Below are 15287 nucleotides of genomic sequence, written 5' to 3'. Positions count from 1 at the left end.
TCATGACGCTAGTCCATGTGACAATCTCATGCGGGTCAATCCAGTATTCCGTTCTCCAACGAATACCTATGATTGTGATCGTATCCAATACCTATGATCATCTATATGATCATCAATCACACATCATACTAGTTTTATTATGTCATCATTCCCATAATGACACAAGACTAGGGAGTTTAGTATACACATATATATAATATATACGTATACATAAAATATACGTTTTATATATATATCCGTATATTTATACATACAAATACACATAAATATAATATATGTATATATAAAATTTATATTTATATGTAAATACTCGTATATTTATACGTACAAATACATAGATACATATATATACGTATATGTAAAATATATACTTATATATAAATATTTGTATGTTTATACGTATAAATAATAAAATACAGATATAGTGACGCAATTGCGTCACTAAACATATACGTATATATATGTATCTATGTATTTGTACGTATAAATATACGAGTATTTACATATAAATATAAATTTTATATATACATATATTATATTTATGTGTATTTGTATGTATAAATCTCATAAAACCGTAGAAAGTATCAATACATCAAATGTATCTGAATAAAGCTCATAAACAGTACATCATAGAGCACTAAACCAACACTGCGATGGCGTTAGAGGCTTCGTGATCCGGAAGGTTGAGTAGAGGTGGGGCTGGTCCAGCAGTGGGGAACGACGAACCAGCTGGGCTGCTGGAAACAGATGCTGGGTCACACAGGATCCTAGACCGCCGGTTCAAAACCGTGCTAGGATCTGGTCCGCGGGTTTACGCAGCGGAAATAGCGTTCAAAACGATTTTGAACACCCACGGACCAAACCTTTCGATGAAGAACTTTCTTGAGAGAAAAACTGATCTTTGATTAACAATCTGGATGCGGTTAGTTGATCACAGCCTTGGTGTTGAAGCAGCCAACACCCTCTTGAGCAGTCCACACCTTGGAATGGATTCCAACACTTGGAATCAAGCTTGCTAGAGCTCAAGAGATCCAATCTCTTGTGTATGAGTGTTCAAGAACACTTGGGAGAGTTTCAGATCAACCTTAGCTCTTCTGGAGGCCAAGGGACGAACTAATAATGAGCCAAGTGCGTTCCCTACATGTTTCCATCAAGAAAAGCCGAGATTTTCACACTTTGGTGTTTCAGACGTCCGATCCGCCGGACCAGACGTGTAAAAACACGCGGAGTTGACTGGTCAGACGCTTGGTCCGGAGCTGACCAACTCTTGGTTAGCCGGACCAAGCTCAATCTTGCCGACACTCCGAAAACGATCGCGATCCGGCGGACCAGGATTCGGTCCGTCGGACCGACCCTGTCTGGTCCGGGGCTGACCAAATTTTGGTCAGCTCCGGACCAGACCTCAATGACGGAGAAAAATCCGATTTTTCTCGTCCGTTCGATCCTGTTCATACACGTCCATCCCATATGTGTGTGACTCTTTAGGCTCCTTCGAATACGGCAATAAACGCGAGATCCAATCTCGCTTTACAAATCATAAGCGGTCTCTAGCAAGACATTATGATTATCCGTATCGGAAGGAGTTAGATGTGATCTAACCGAAAAGCCAGAGATAGCTCCAACGATGATCCTCTTTGTCTCACGATATCATAATCGAACTCACATTTCGAATGCTTTGTCGTATCCCGAGTAGACTGTAAGAGATAGATGACATTCATCTATAGTGTGGCCACACATTTCTACAGTCTCACTCCTATGACGGGCCCAAGCGATATCTCTCTCTTTCGAGAGGAACAAAGTTCCGTCTTGACTATCTACTATCCATTACATGATTCGTAATATACCCGAGCCACGCCTTTATAATCATCTGGTTAAAGACGATGTTTGACGCAGTCAAAGTATATTACTCGTCATGATGGATACAATAGATACCTCAGGTCTGAGGATCCAAAGTGAACCATCAAGTGAGATTCAAGTCATGCATAAAATCCAATCGACAATCTCACGCGAGTCATCCAGTCACTTGTTCCAAACAAGTACTCATGACCGTGATCCGTATCCAATACACATGATCATCATCATGATCATCCATCACGCCTCATGTTAGTCTTAATTCATCATTGCTCCCACAATGACAAGCGACTAAGTATTTAGGATCGTACATAACGATCCATGGATATCATTATTTATCAAATATACAAAATAAATAATGAACAAACAATGCATTCATCCAATAAATACATCGTATCATACATAGTTCTCATATCGTATGATCATCCTAGAGCATCACATCCATGAACAGATCCACCGAGAACATCATTTCTAGGTTGCGTAGCGGAAGAAGATTCATTTGTGGCAGAAGGAGACAACGACACATGATTTGGGCCTGCAGGAGATGAAGAGCTAGACAAGTCTCCAAGAGGAGGTGAGTTACACGTATCTAAATTAGAGGAAGAATCAAAAACATATTGGAAAGAAGGAACAGACACATGATCGAGAGGAACTAAATCTGCACTGTTGTTCCATTCCAAAGCTGGAAAATAGGAGATATCTTCGTGAAACACAACATCACGAGATATATACATGCGATTCGTTGGCGGGTGAAAGCACTTGAACCCTTTTTGGTCAACCGGATAGCCGAGAAACAAACATCGAACACTCTTTTCGTCTAATTTGTGGCGGTCACCATCTACAAGTAAGGGGTAACAAATGCAACCGAACACTCGTAAATGGGAAATAGAGTCTCTAGTTTGTCGAAGTACCTCAAATGGAGAGAGATCGCCCAGCACTGTCGTCGGAAGTCGGTTTATGATATAACAAGCAAGGGTGACGGCATCACTCTAATAAACCTTGGGCACATTCCGGTGAAATAAAAGAGTACGAGCTACCTCAATAAGATGACGATTCTTTCTCTCCGCAACACCGTTTTGTTGTGGCGTGTACGGACAAATACGTTGGTGCTCCTTGGGACACAAGAAACTCATGAAACACCTTGCTTGTGAATTCTCCACCGTTGTTGGTTCTAATTGTCTTGATCTTACAACCAAAATGATTAGAGACATAGGCAAAAAAAGTTTTAAATGCATCGAACACACCACTTTTATTAGGCAAGAGATAAAGCCATGTATATTTTGATTTTTCATCAATAAACGATACGAAATATTTATTATTATCACGGGAAAAAAGAGGAGAAGTCCAAACATCCGAATGAATCAAATCAAAACAATGTTCATAAACCGTACTAGAAATGGGAAAAACACTATGACGATGTTTTCCTAAAACACAAGCTTCACAAATATGGTGATCTAAGTTCAAGTCTGGGACAAGTAACTTGAGCACTTTATCGTGAGGATGGCCTAGGCGAGCATGCCAAAGTGATGTAAAAGCGTGTTCGGAGCTAGAGCACAAGTCGTCAACCACATAAAGATTGTCTTTCTTGGTGCCCTTGCCAAGCAAAGTACCTATCTCAATATCCTGAAAAATAACATTGTTAGAATTAAAAATAACCGAACAATTGATTTGTTTTGTAAAAGCGGGAACCGAGAGTAAATTAGTCTGAAAATCGGACACATGAAAAGCGGGTACTTGCTGCTCAAAAACGGACAAATCACCTTGTCCGACAATAGGAACGTGTTTTTCGTTTGCTACGGAAACACGACCACACATTTTCTTAATATTACGTAACAATTTTGAATCGCTAATCATATGATTAGTCGCTCCAGAATCTATAATAAGTGATGTCGTGGGAACTTTAGATGTGGGAAAAGATACATTACCGGCCTCCTTGTCCTTCATGGCAAGGAGAAGTTGTTTGAATCCTTGAACCTCATCCAGAGTGAACGTCATTGTAGTAGTTTCGGCTTGTAAAGCTTGGCCGCGGTTGGGAGACGATTCCTTAAATCGAGTCGGCTTCATATAAGGATGAAGCAACCAACATTTGTCACGGGTGTGACCAGATTTTTTGCAATGCTCACAAGTAACGGGGCGATGATCACGAGTAAGTGCATTATTCAGAGGAGCAGGGGCCTTACGATAGTGAGCAGGCTCACTTGAACCTGGAAAAAGATTATGTCCTCCTTCTTCACGTTTAATCATCATACATACCTCATCGTATTTAGGAAGACGCTCTTGACGGAGGATATGATATATGAGATCGTTGTAAGAACCATCGAGAGTGAGAATGATGGAAAACACCTTGTCTTCTTCCAAACGTTGTTTAAACACCTTGATATCCACAGTGGGAGGGTGAAGTTCTTCCAACTCAGTCCATAGGCACTAAACTCCCCATGAATGATGTTGAAGGATTTTCTATTCTGCTGTAAAGCAAACATGCGTTTTTTGAGTTCAAAAATGCGACAAAGGTTAGTCACATTACCGTAAACGCTTTGGAGAGCATCCCATAGTTCCTTGGCAGTCTCCGGTGCGATAAACGACTTGAGAACATTGGAATCCAATGAACTTTGCAGAATAGCAAGTGCAAGACTATCCTCTTGCACCCATTTACTCTTCTCGGCACGAATCTGTCCGGCATGAGGGGCTGGTGCAACAAGCACTTGATTCTCGGCCTCTGTTTGGCCGGCAACATTGGCAACAGCTGGGGCAGTCTCTTCGGCTTGAGATTGGGTGATATGATCCCAAAGGCCACGACTCTTGAGCACCGCTTTGGCTGCCTTAGACCAGTAGAAGTAATTGTCTCCAGTGAGGATCACATGGATGATTTTTGCAGATAGAGTTTCCATTGGACAGAATAGTGAAACGAGATACGAAAATAAAGACCAATGGAAATGACGAGTGAGAAGACAAAACCGAAAAACCGATATCAACAGCCGTGAGGCTCTGATACCATGTGAGTAATTTGATATTGAACTGATGAAGGCTGAAGAAAAGTGAGATCGAAAGGAAAGAAGATGATTCTGAGAAAAATAATGCTCTGTATTGTTACAGAGTACGAGTATTTACCTTGGAAACAAATGTCGAAATTGTATTTCTGTTGGGACTAAGCAGTTAACATTTCGATCGAACTTTATCAATGTGTTTTCTTCTCGTCTTGTTACAGAGTATGAGTATTTACCTTGGTTGATGCAGGAACAATATCGGTGCAAAAACCACCTAAATCTTCAAAAACCGATTCCAGCAGATAACAGAAGTTTCTGGCATCATTTTGATCCTCAAATGCAACAACGTATGAATTCTCGGTCTCATTTTTATCCGCAGATTCTGTTATCAGAATAAAGAAACCCTCAGATACTTCTTCGTCAATATTACTCCGCATAAGAATTCTCTAAAGAAGAAGAAAGTATAGAACTTTCGTTATTACTACACTAAAACTGTGTAAACAAAGCAGAAAGGAAGAGAGCCTGAGTATATACGTACCAAAACATATGGAAGCTTCAACCACCAAAAACCATTTTCTTTACCGGACTGCCTTTCACTGCTGTTTCTCCTAATGTTCCCATTTCCTCGGCTTGACAAGGAACTTCTTGACTTCTTAACTTTGTTTGATGATGGCCTTTCAGTATTCTCCTGAACAGCACCTAAAATTTTAACAGAAACCCGGATTGCACAATATTTCATCTTCATGGAAAAGTTTGTTTAATCTGTATAGTTAATCAGCTCAATGATTAATTCAGTGACTCCAATGACACATGTTCCTTATCCAATTCATTTCATATTTTGCCTTCCTAAATCTCAAGCCCTGGCTTATTAGATCACACTGGTAATATTTCAAGCATTTATCTATGTAGTACCGCTGCCTTTCAAATCCAGTTCCGATGATTGCAACAGAACCCAGCAATTGAGAGCAAAAACAGAGAACGAAAGAGACGAGAGGATTTTACGAGTTCGGATCACAAACCGATCCTACGTCTCGGCCAAGTAACCTCGCAATTCACTAGTGGTTGATCAGGAAACAAACGACACCTCTCGAGTGTAACTTTCTCGAGAAAACAACCCAGAGAGAAAATTACAGGAAGGAAAAATGAAGAAGACGATGAACAATACTCGGAGGCTTCTGATTTCGAGCCTTTAACAAATACATAACCAAAATAATAGCCTTCCTACATTCAATTACATCAATGCTCTTAATGACCTTCCAAACCAGCTGGAGTCTCTCATCTCAGGCATTTTCTTTACAAACTCCACCTTGCCTGAAATGACCAGACTCTAGCTGTCTCTTTTCTCCCACTAACGAATGCAACCAAGTTATCTTGTATACCCCTTGGCAGGGTTTCTACTGACATTACCTGCCAGTGACCTTCAGCAATGCCAACGCCTGGTTGAACTTGCTGATTGGTAGTGTCTTGGTCAAGATGTCAGCTGGATTCCTTTCTGAAGTGATTTTCAGAACTTGTACCATGTTTTCTGCAATAACTTCTGATGTCAATGTAGAGTGTGATCTAATCTCGTTTTATTTCCTAGATACAACTACCGCAAATATACGGGTCAATCGTAGTATTCTAGGGTCGATCACAGGGACAGATGGGCATTAATGATACAATTACGGGTTTTACTCGGTTTCGGTCGACGGTGATATTTTATGTGGCAGTGACGATGACTAAATGTAAACACAAATTAAAATAAATACAAAATAACAGTTTTCACAGTTCAATTTAAAACATCGTAGGTGTTGAGATTTTTTCGGGTTATGTAAAAATTTATTCTAAGGATGTATCTCGATAACTATGGGTATGATTTGGGAAATTCAATATCGTTTGTCGAGGATCACTCTCTCGAGTCTCACCTCTTATCTCGGGAGTTTAAATCTACCGACCTCTCGGTTCCAAATAAATCGAAACTCCTAAGATCATTAAGCTTGTTATCACAATTCCTAAATGATGCAACCATCTCTCGATGCGAAAATCATTTAACCGAATGAATAATTTCCGAATTTAAATTTCATATCTCTTTGCAAATTTAAATTCTAAAAACCAACAAATCATATGGCCAGTATAATTCATAATATTAAAATCTATTCATTCGATCCAAATCATAAAACCATAATTTCAAGATGATTCAAACACAAAATTTTTACATAACCCTTATAAATCTCTAACCTACGATGACAGAAAGACTACTCACGAGACATAGAAATTATAACAACAACAATAAAAATCCAGGAGAGATTCATAGTAAAATAAAGACAGGAGAAAGAAATTGCTCAGTATTTTTGCAACTCTTCTTCTCTGATTATATGTGTTGCTCCAAAAACTTCTCTTGAATTCTCCGGAAATTCACTCGTAATCTCTCTCTCAGACTCTTCCTCCTCTCCCTTCTGCGAATGTGTCTCTGCTGATACTTAAGGAGGTAGAAATCGGTGGCCGTCACTTTTCTTCTTTTCTTAGTGGCATCAATCAAGGAGATAATTTGTCAGGCAATTGCAGCTAATCATACCAAATGAGATTTCTGGTTCGTTCCGACTGACTTAGATTGCTCCATTCTCACTCATTTCTTATCCGAATTGAGTCCCGTTTGTTTCTACATCTTCCTTGGAACGTCCTCTTTCGTGTCCAATCAATAGATTATTGGAAACTCAAAACGTTCGTACCTCGAATAACTAGTGAATTCCGAATTTCTAGGTTCTACTTAATTTTCGTTTGCTCATAACTTCCTCATTTTTCAGTCAAATCGAGTGTCGATTTCTTCTAGATCTTCGTTGAAATATTCTCTATATTTTTGTCTTGTCCTCCTTTTATTCCAGAAAATAATTTAAATAATTTATACGGGAATCGGGTATTATATCGCGTATCATCAATGCCAAAACTCTCGAAGAATCTAGAGATAGGCGTAAATGACGAAAATAACCCCCTTGCTCCTCCTCCTCCTCCTCTGCCGTCGGTATACAAATTACAAGAATCGAACCGAACCGGCTCATCTGAAATCGCAATTGCGAGACCCGTTGGGGAGCCAAAATCTCCGACGACCAGTTATCGGATCGTCCGCTTTCTTTCTTTAAATTTTAAAAATTCCCCAAAAAAGGAACAAACTTTTCCCCTCTATAAAACTAAACCCCACACCATCTGATTTCTACAATTTCCAGAGATTCAATGGCATTGCGTATCATCAATAAAACTCTTCCAGTTCCTCACGAACGCCAGAAAAAGCTGCCAAAACTCTCGAAGAATCCAGAGATAGGCGTAAATGACGAAAATAACCCCCTTGCTCCTCCTCCTCTGCCGTCGGCAGATTCGTCTGTGATTACATTGCTTCAGAGGATCTCAAATCCTTGTCCGATCCTGAATCCATTGTAAAGGTGAGATTTTGATCCGTCAAATTTGATTTTTTGTTCTTCCCCTTCCTCCTGAAAGAAAGGGTTTTGTCGATTACGAATCTGATAAAAATTGCTTAATGACCTTTTGCTATATCTTTTCGAAGAGTTTATTGGAAGAACTAGCGTCGAAAGATTGGATCAAAGTCTGTGAGTCACTGAACAATACAAGAAGAATCGCAGTTCATCACTCTTCTCTCTTATTGCCCATTCTGTAAGTACTTTCTCCTCCAATTCTTCTCTGTTTAATAACGTTATGGGGATGAGCATTACGACCCGTTTTTCGGCATAAGATGTTTTGCTTTACGGATATGATTTATCAGTGAACAAATCCCGAGATGGGTGTTTCAGACAGTATCTGAAATAGAAGGGTTGTGTGGACAAAAGCTGAAATCAGGAAACTAGTCTGTAATAATTGAGGAAGCTCAATCTGAGGTGTTTTTGCAAATGAAATATGTAGGGAAATCAGTGTAGACTATCCTTTTCGAAGATCGGAAGTATCGTTTTTTTCTTCGTATTACATAGAATTAACACAAAGGTATAATCAGTTGGTGTTGAAAACAGATGTTTCAGCTGCTGATGAAAGCTTCCCAAGACAAGAAATTCGTGTGCGAAGAAGCAGACAGAGCACTGAACCCGATGGCTAGTTCGGCAGCTCCTCTGCCTCTTCTGTGTCAGCTCCAGCGTCACGTCTGTCACAACAACCTCTGTATCCGGGCCAAAGCTGCTGCCTCTCTCTCAAACTGCATCTCCAAAATGGTATCTGTCATTCCACCAAATTTTCTTCCCTGAATGGCCCTCTTCTTGATCTGTGATCTATAAGATCTTCTAAACGCCATTGATGTAACTGGTTACTTTTGAAGGGCCTTGATGATATGGAGGAATTCGGGTTGGTTCGGCTCCTGGAAAAGTTTGTTGAATGACAAGTTACCGGAGGCAAGGGAAGCAGCGAGAAGTATTGTGAACTCGGTCTACCAGAAGATCACAGCGAAAGAAGAAAACAAACAAGAAGAATGGCAGAAGTTTTGCGAGACCAATCTGACGCAGCTTAACGCACAAGGCATGATGAAGATCGTCTCTTCTTGATAAATCTCTCATGTAAAACCAGAGTTTTACATGATATGCTTATGATAAATCATGGTGATGAAAAACAGGGCGATGCCCAGTTTTTTTTTTTTTTTTTTAAATGAATGCGGCATATAACGTAGGAGTGTATGCAAGTTGAATTCTCTCCCCCAACCAAGTTTCTGAACAGGAGGAGGAGATGCTGAGCTGTCAAAGATTGCTGACACGACTTTCTGGTTTAACCAACCTGATCAAGAAACAAGATTGCTTGCTGACTTTATATAGTCACAATCTCTGAGAAACCTGAAAAGTTGACATAACGGCTGAAAACACAGAATTCCAAGAAGACGGGGGCTGCTTCTCCAAGAAGAAGAAGAAGAAGAGGAGGAGGAGGGGCGAGCTAGGGCTTTTGAGTTAGGTCGTGTTTCTTGTTGTCTGGCCCAAGATTCACAACAAGGAGCGATGTCTTTGAAGATCCCAAGTGATTTGGAAGAGGAAATACTCTCGAGGGTTCCCACCAAATTTCTGTCACGACTCAGATTCGTTTGCAAACAATGGAACTCTCTGTTCCATGACCTGATATTCATCGAGAAGCACTTGTCCAATCATGCCTCCCCCCAAGAGTTCATGTTATGGCATCCCCGTTCGTTTTACTCCAAGTTGATCAATGTTGAGATACACCATAACAGCGACAACATTGCTCTTTCATCTCTCAAGTTCCATGATCTTACCTCAAGAAATCCTCCTTCAAATGATCGGAAAATATGTCGGGTAATTCACTCTGATGGGTTGCTGCTATATGTCACGAACCATGGCCTCGAAGTTTCAAACCCATTTCTGAAGCAGAAGAGATCTATCCGGACGGTAAATCATTATGCTTTTAAGAGAAAAGAATCCGCTCAAGTTCACTGCAATTCTACATACAGTCTTGGATACTGCAACAAACTCAGCAATGGTTACAAAATCTTAAGGTTGCATCCTCGATGTCAAGTTTCAGATCTAAGAGCTGAAATCTTCGAGTTTACATTGGGTAGATGGAGGGTTCTTGATGTTCCTTTCTTCGACTGGTTTCCTGCAAGTCTGGGACTCGCTGTATCATTCAAGGGAAATTCCTATATGATTGCCGTGAGGAAAGATACACTACAAGGATTCATCCAAAGTTTCGACTTCGCAACAGAGAGATTCAAGCCCTTCTCTAACCTACCCTTTAACTATGTTTATCCAGGTTACTTGGGCATGTCGGTTTTAGGAGGAGACCGGCTCTCGGTGTTAGAGCAGTGCATTGCAAAGAAAATCGGGATTTGGATAACGAATAAGATTGGAAATGGGATCGGGATATCGTGGAGCAAGTTCATGACTGTTGATAACTTTGGTTTGGGTTTCATGGAACTGAATTTCTTCGTTGAAGAGAACAAGAGGAAGACGCTAGTTCTATACACTGAAGACATAATGGCAATGTCCATTTACATTTTCGAAGAGGGTGGCAGGTTCATAAGATGGGATGGACGTCATAATTGGCATCATTCATGCAATTATGTTCCGAGTTTGGTTCCAATTCCTTGAAGCAACAAAAGCAAACGTCGGTTTCCATTGATGAAGAATACAGAGCTATACATCAGTTGTTTTGTTCCTTTTTTCATGTCCTAATAACAATGTTCTGTCATGACATCAAATCTCTGGAAGATATTTTCCCCATGTTCTGTTTCTCTCAATTTCCTGAATCGTCTGTGAAAATCTCCAGCTGCTATATTCGTTGTTCTTGGATCAAAGAATGCAATGCTCCTTCGACGTCTTCAAATGGTTGGCCGGCATACAAAGTGAGCTGCCTCTTCTTCACAACGATCACTTTCTTCCCGGACAAACTCACTTCTTTGAGAAGATCCTGCGGGAAAGTTTTCAATTTGATTCAAAAAAAGAACATAAAAGAAACTTTAAAGTAGTCATAAATCCTTGGAAACAAATGCCGAGATTGTATTTCCGTTGGGACTAAGCAGTTAACATTTCGATCGAACTTTATCAATGTGTTTTCTTCTCGTCTTGTTACAGAGTACGAGTATTTACCTTGGTTGATGCAGGAACAATATCGGTGCAAAAACCACCTAAATCTTCAAAAACCGATTCCAGCAGATAACAGAAGTTTCTGGCATCATTTTGATCCTCAAATGCAACAACGTATGAATTCTCGGTCTCATTTTTATCCGCAGATTCCGTTCTCATAATAAAGAAACCCTCAGATACTTCTTCGTCAATATTACTCCGCATAAGAATTCTCTAAAGAAGAAGAAAGTATAGAACTTTCGTTATCACTACACTAAAACTGTGTAAACAAATCAGAAAGACAGAGAGCCTGAGTATATACGTACCAAAACATATGGAAGCTTCAACCACCAAAAACCATTTTCTTTACCGGACTGCCTTTCACTGCCGTTTCTTCTAATGTTCCCATTTCCTCGGCTTGACAAGGAACTTCTTGACTTCTTAACTTTGTTTGATGATGGCCTTTCCTTTCATTATTCTCCTGAACAGCACCTAAAATTTTAACAGAAACCCGGATTGCACAATATTTCATCTTCATGGAAAGTTTGTTTAATCCGTATAGTTAGTCAGCTCAATGATTAATTCAGTGACTCCAATGACACATGTTCCTTATCCAATTCATTTCATATTTTGCCTACCTAAATCTCAAGCCCCGGCTTATTAGATCGCACTGGTAATATTTCAAGCATTTATCTATGTAGTACCGCTGCCTTTCAAATCCAGTTCCGATGATTGCAACAGAACCCAGCAATTGAGAGCAAAAACAGAGAATGAAAGAGACGAGAGGATTTTACGAGTTCGGATCACAAACCGATCCTACGTCTCGACTAAGTAACTTGGCAATTCACTAGTGGTTGATCAGAAAACAGACGACACCTCTCGAGTGTAACTTTCCCGAGAAAACAACCTAGAGAGAAAATTACAGGAAGGAAAAATGAAGAAGACGATGAACAGTACTCGGAGGCTTCTGATTTCGAGCCTTTAACAAATACATAACCAAAATAACAGCCTTCCTACATTCAATTACATCAATGCTCTTAATGACCTTCCAAACCAGCTGGAGTCTCTCATCTCACGCATTTTCTTTACAAACTCCACCTTGCCTGAAATGACCAGACTCTAGCTGTCTCTTTTCTCCCACTAACGAATGCAACCAAGCTATCTTTTATACCCATTGGCAGGGTTTCCACTGACATTACCTGCCAGTGACCTTCAGCAATGCCAACGCCTGGTTGAACTTGCTGATTGGTAGTGTCTTGGTCAAGATGTCAGCTGGATTCCTTTCTGAAGTGATTTTCAGAACTTGTACCCTGTTTTCTGCAATAACTTCTGATGTCGATGTAGGGTGTGATCTAATCTCGTTTTATTTCCTAGATACAACTACCGTAAATATACGGGTCAATCGTAGTATTCTAGGGTCGATCACAGGGACACATGTGCATTAATGATACAATTACGAGTTTTACTCGGTTTCGGTCGACGGTGATATTTTATGTGGCAGTGACGATGACTAAATGTAAACACAAATTAAAATAAATACAAAATAACAGTTTTCATAGTTCAATTTAAAACATCGTAGGTGTTGAGATTTTTTCGGGTTATATAAAAATTTATTCTAAGGATGTATCTCGATAACTATGGGTATGATTTGGGAAATTCAATATCGTTTGTCGAGGATCACTCTCTCGAGTCTCACCTCTTATCTCGGGAGTTTAAATCTACCGACCTCTCGGTTCCAAATAAATCGAAACTTCTAAGATCATTAAGCTTGTTATCACAATTGCTAAATGATGCAACCATCTCTCGATGCGAAAATCATTTAACCGAATGAATAATTTCCGAATTTAAATTTCATATCTCTATGCAAATTTAAATTCTAAAAATCAACAAATCATATGGCCATTATAATTCATAATATTAAAACCTATTCATTCGATCAAAATCATAAAACCATAATTTCAAGATGATTCAAACACGAAATTTTTACATAACCCTTATCAATCTCTAACCTACGATGACAGAAAAATTACTCACGAGACATAGAAATTATAACAACAACAATAAAAATCCAGGAGAGATTCATAGTAAAATAAAGATAGGAGAAAGAAATTGCTCAGTATTTTTGCAGCTGTTCTTCTCTGATAATATGTGTTGCTCCAAAAACTCCTCTTGAATTCTTCGGAAATTCACTCGTAATCTCTCTCTCAGACTCTTCCTCCTCTCCATTCTGCGAATGTGTCTCTGCTGATACTTAAGGAGGTAGAAATTGGTGGCCGTGACTTTTCTTCTTTTCTTAGTGGCATCAATCAAGGAGATAATTTGTCGGGCAATTGCAGCTAATCATACCAAATGAGTGGGGGCAACTTCTATTATACCCTCTATGTGCTACATCAACATCCACTCATACCCTCATCCTAAAAAAAATCCAACTTCTATAATACCCTCTTTAATACACAATGACTAAAATACCCTTAATATATTATATTATATAATTTTTTTAATAAAAATATCCCTCCTTAAATGTAGGATTCTTCTCTCTCCTCCCTTTTTCGGTTTCTCTCTCCTTTTTTTGAGTTTCTCTCTCTTGCCACTCTCTCTCATCGAATTTGGCCACTCTCTCTCTCCTGCAGTTTCTCTCTCTTCTTATTTTTTTCATCAAAATCGCTCGAAATCAAAGTAGAATCAGTGAAAAATTAGTGAAGAGTTAGAAATAAATAATCAATTGCGAAAATCTTATTGTTTTTCATATACATTGATGGTTGTGGGATTATTTTGATGAAGAATGATATTTTTTCCACTTCTTTTCTTCTACTTGGTGATATTTGTGAAGTTTTATCCTTTGTTGTATGGTATCAGGCTCGTATGGTCACATGGTACCATATTCGCATGGTCGCATGGTACCAGATTTGCATGGTCACATGGTACCATGTTCACATAGTCATAAGGTACCAGGTTCACATGATAACACGATCACATGATCTCCATAATAGTCGGATTGATAATAATAGTCACATATATTTAAATTAAATGGTCGAATGGTAATAATGGTCACATATTACTATGTTCATATGATCACATAGTCACTTAGTCAAAAATGGTAATAATGGTCACATGGTCACCGTGTCTAGAATAGTCGAATTGATCTGTATTTTGTATTTATATTTTCTACAACTATTATAGATTGACGAGATGAGAGATGGACAATTTTATATTTTATGTATGATGGTAAATGGATAATGAATAAGAATGGAGAATATGAATGAGAAGGAAATGTGATGAAAAACCAAAGAGTGTTGGAAGTTGCATAGTTGCAAACCCGTATAAGAATTTAACAAAGCTATAAAAGGTACAAAGAAATTGGAAGACAAACAAAAAATTAAGAGACCTAAACAAAACCGCTTTTCAGGTCCTAGTAAAGTCCAAAAGCGGATCTATGTCACAATAAGAGTATCAACATCAACAAAGTTTGAGAGAAACCCTAATTTTGAATGAATAAAGAAATATAAATTGTATAATAATGTTATATTATATCTGTACACTAAAATATTAAGACTTTTGTATAATAATGTATTAAAATAATGTGTTATAATACTTTAGTTTCATTCTACATATTAAAAAAACAGTAAATAATTCATCTCATATGAGTAGTAGTTGGGTCCCACGTGACCAGCATGTGACCAATGTGCAATTTTACACTATGTGCCCATTGTGACCGGATGTGACCTGTGACCAAGTGACGAAGGTAAATACAGGTGAAAACGTAGTTTTCAAGCTTTGGTATGTTGGTATAAGGTATAAGGTATAAGGAATATAAATATTATGTTGATAACAAAATTACAAAACATTAAAATGAGTTTGTAATATAAAAATACCAAAATTTTCAAAATTCTTCATAAAAGACTATGAACACTAATGTATCACA

General features: G+C 38.8%; 2 protein-coding genes and 1 pseudogene across 2 annotated transcripts; 2 read left to right on the top strand and 1 right to left on the bottom strand.

Moving 5' to 3' along the window:
- The window catches only part of LOC104820269, a 53168-nt pseudogene extending 43731 nt beyond the window's left edge, over positions 1-9437 (top strand).
- A 91-nt stretch (positions 9438-9528) lies between these two features.
- On the top strand, positions 9529-10898 carry LOC104820436 (putative F-box protein At3g17480). Its single transcript, XM_010550879.2, has one exon. The coding sequence runs from the start codon at positions 9791-9793 to the stop codon at positions 10889-10891; it is 1101 nt and encodes a 366-aa protein (XP_010549181.1). The 5' UTR covers positions 9529-9790; the 3' UTR covers positions 10892-10898.
- A 174-nt stretch (positions 10899-11072) lies between these two features.
- LOC104820435 lies at positions 11073-11801 on the bottom strand. Its single transcript, XM_010550878.2, has 3 exons — positions 11692-11801; positions 11390-11599; positions 11073-11210 (listed from the first exon to the last, which is right to left on the bottom strand). The coding sequence occupies exons 2-3, from the start codon at positions 11588-11590 to the stop codon at positions 11073-11075; spliced, it is 339 nt and encodes a 112-aa protein (XP_010549180.1). The 5' UTR covers positions 11591-11599; positions 11692-11801.
- Positions 11802-15287: the final 3486 nt, after the last annotated feature.

The sequence above is a fragment of the Tarenaya hassleriana genome, unplaced genomic scaffold (genome assembly GCF_000463585.1).
Source record: "Tarenaya hassleriana unplaced genomic scaffold, ASM46358v1 Cleome30, whole genome shotgun sequence".
Lineage (NCBI taxonomy): Eukaryota > Viridiplantae > Streptophyta > Magnoliopsida > Brassicales > Cleomaceae > Tarenaya > Tarenaya hassleriana.
Note: the sequence above shows the minus strand (reverse complement) of the source record. Positions and strands in the feature narration are given on the sequence as shown.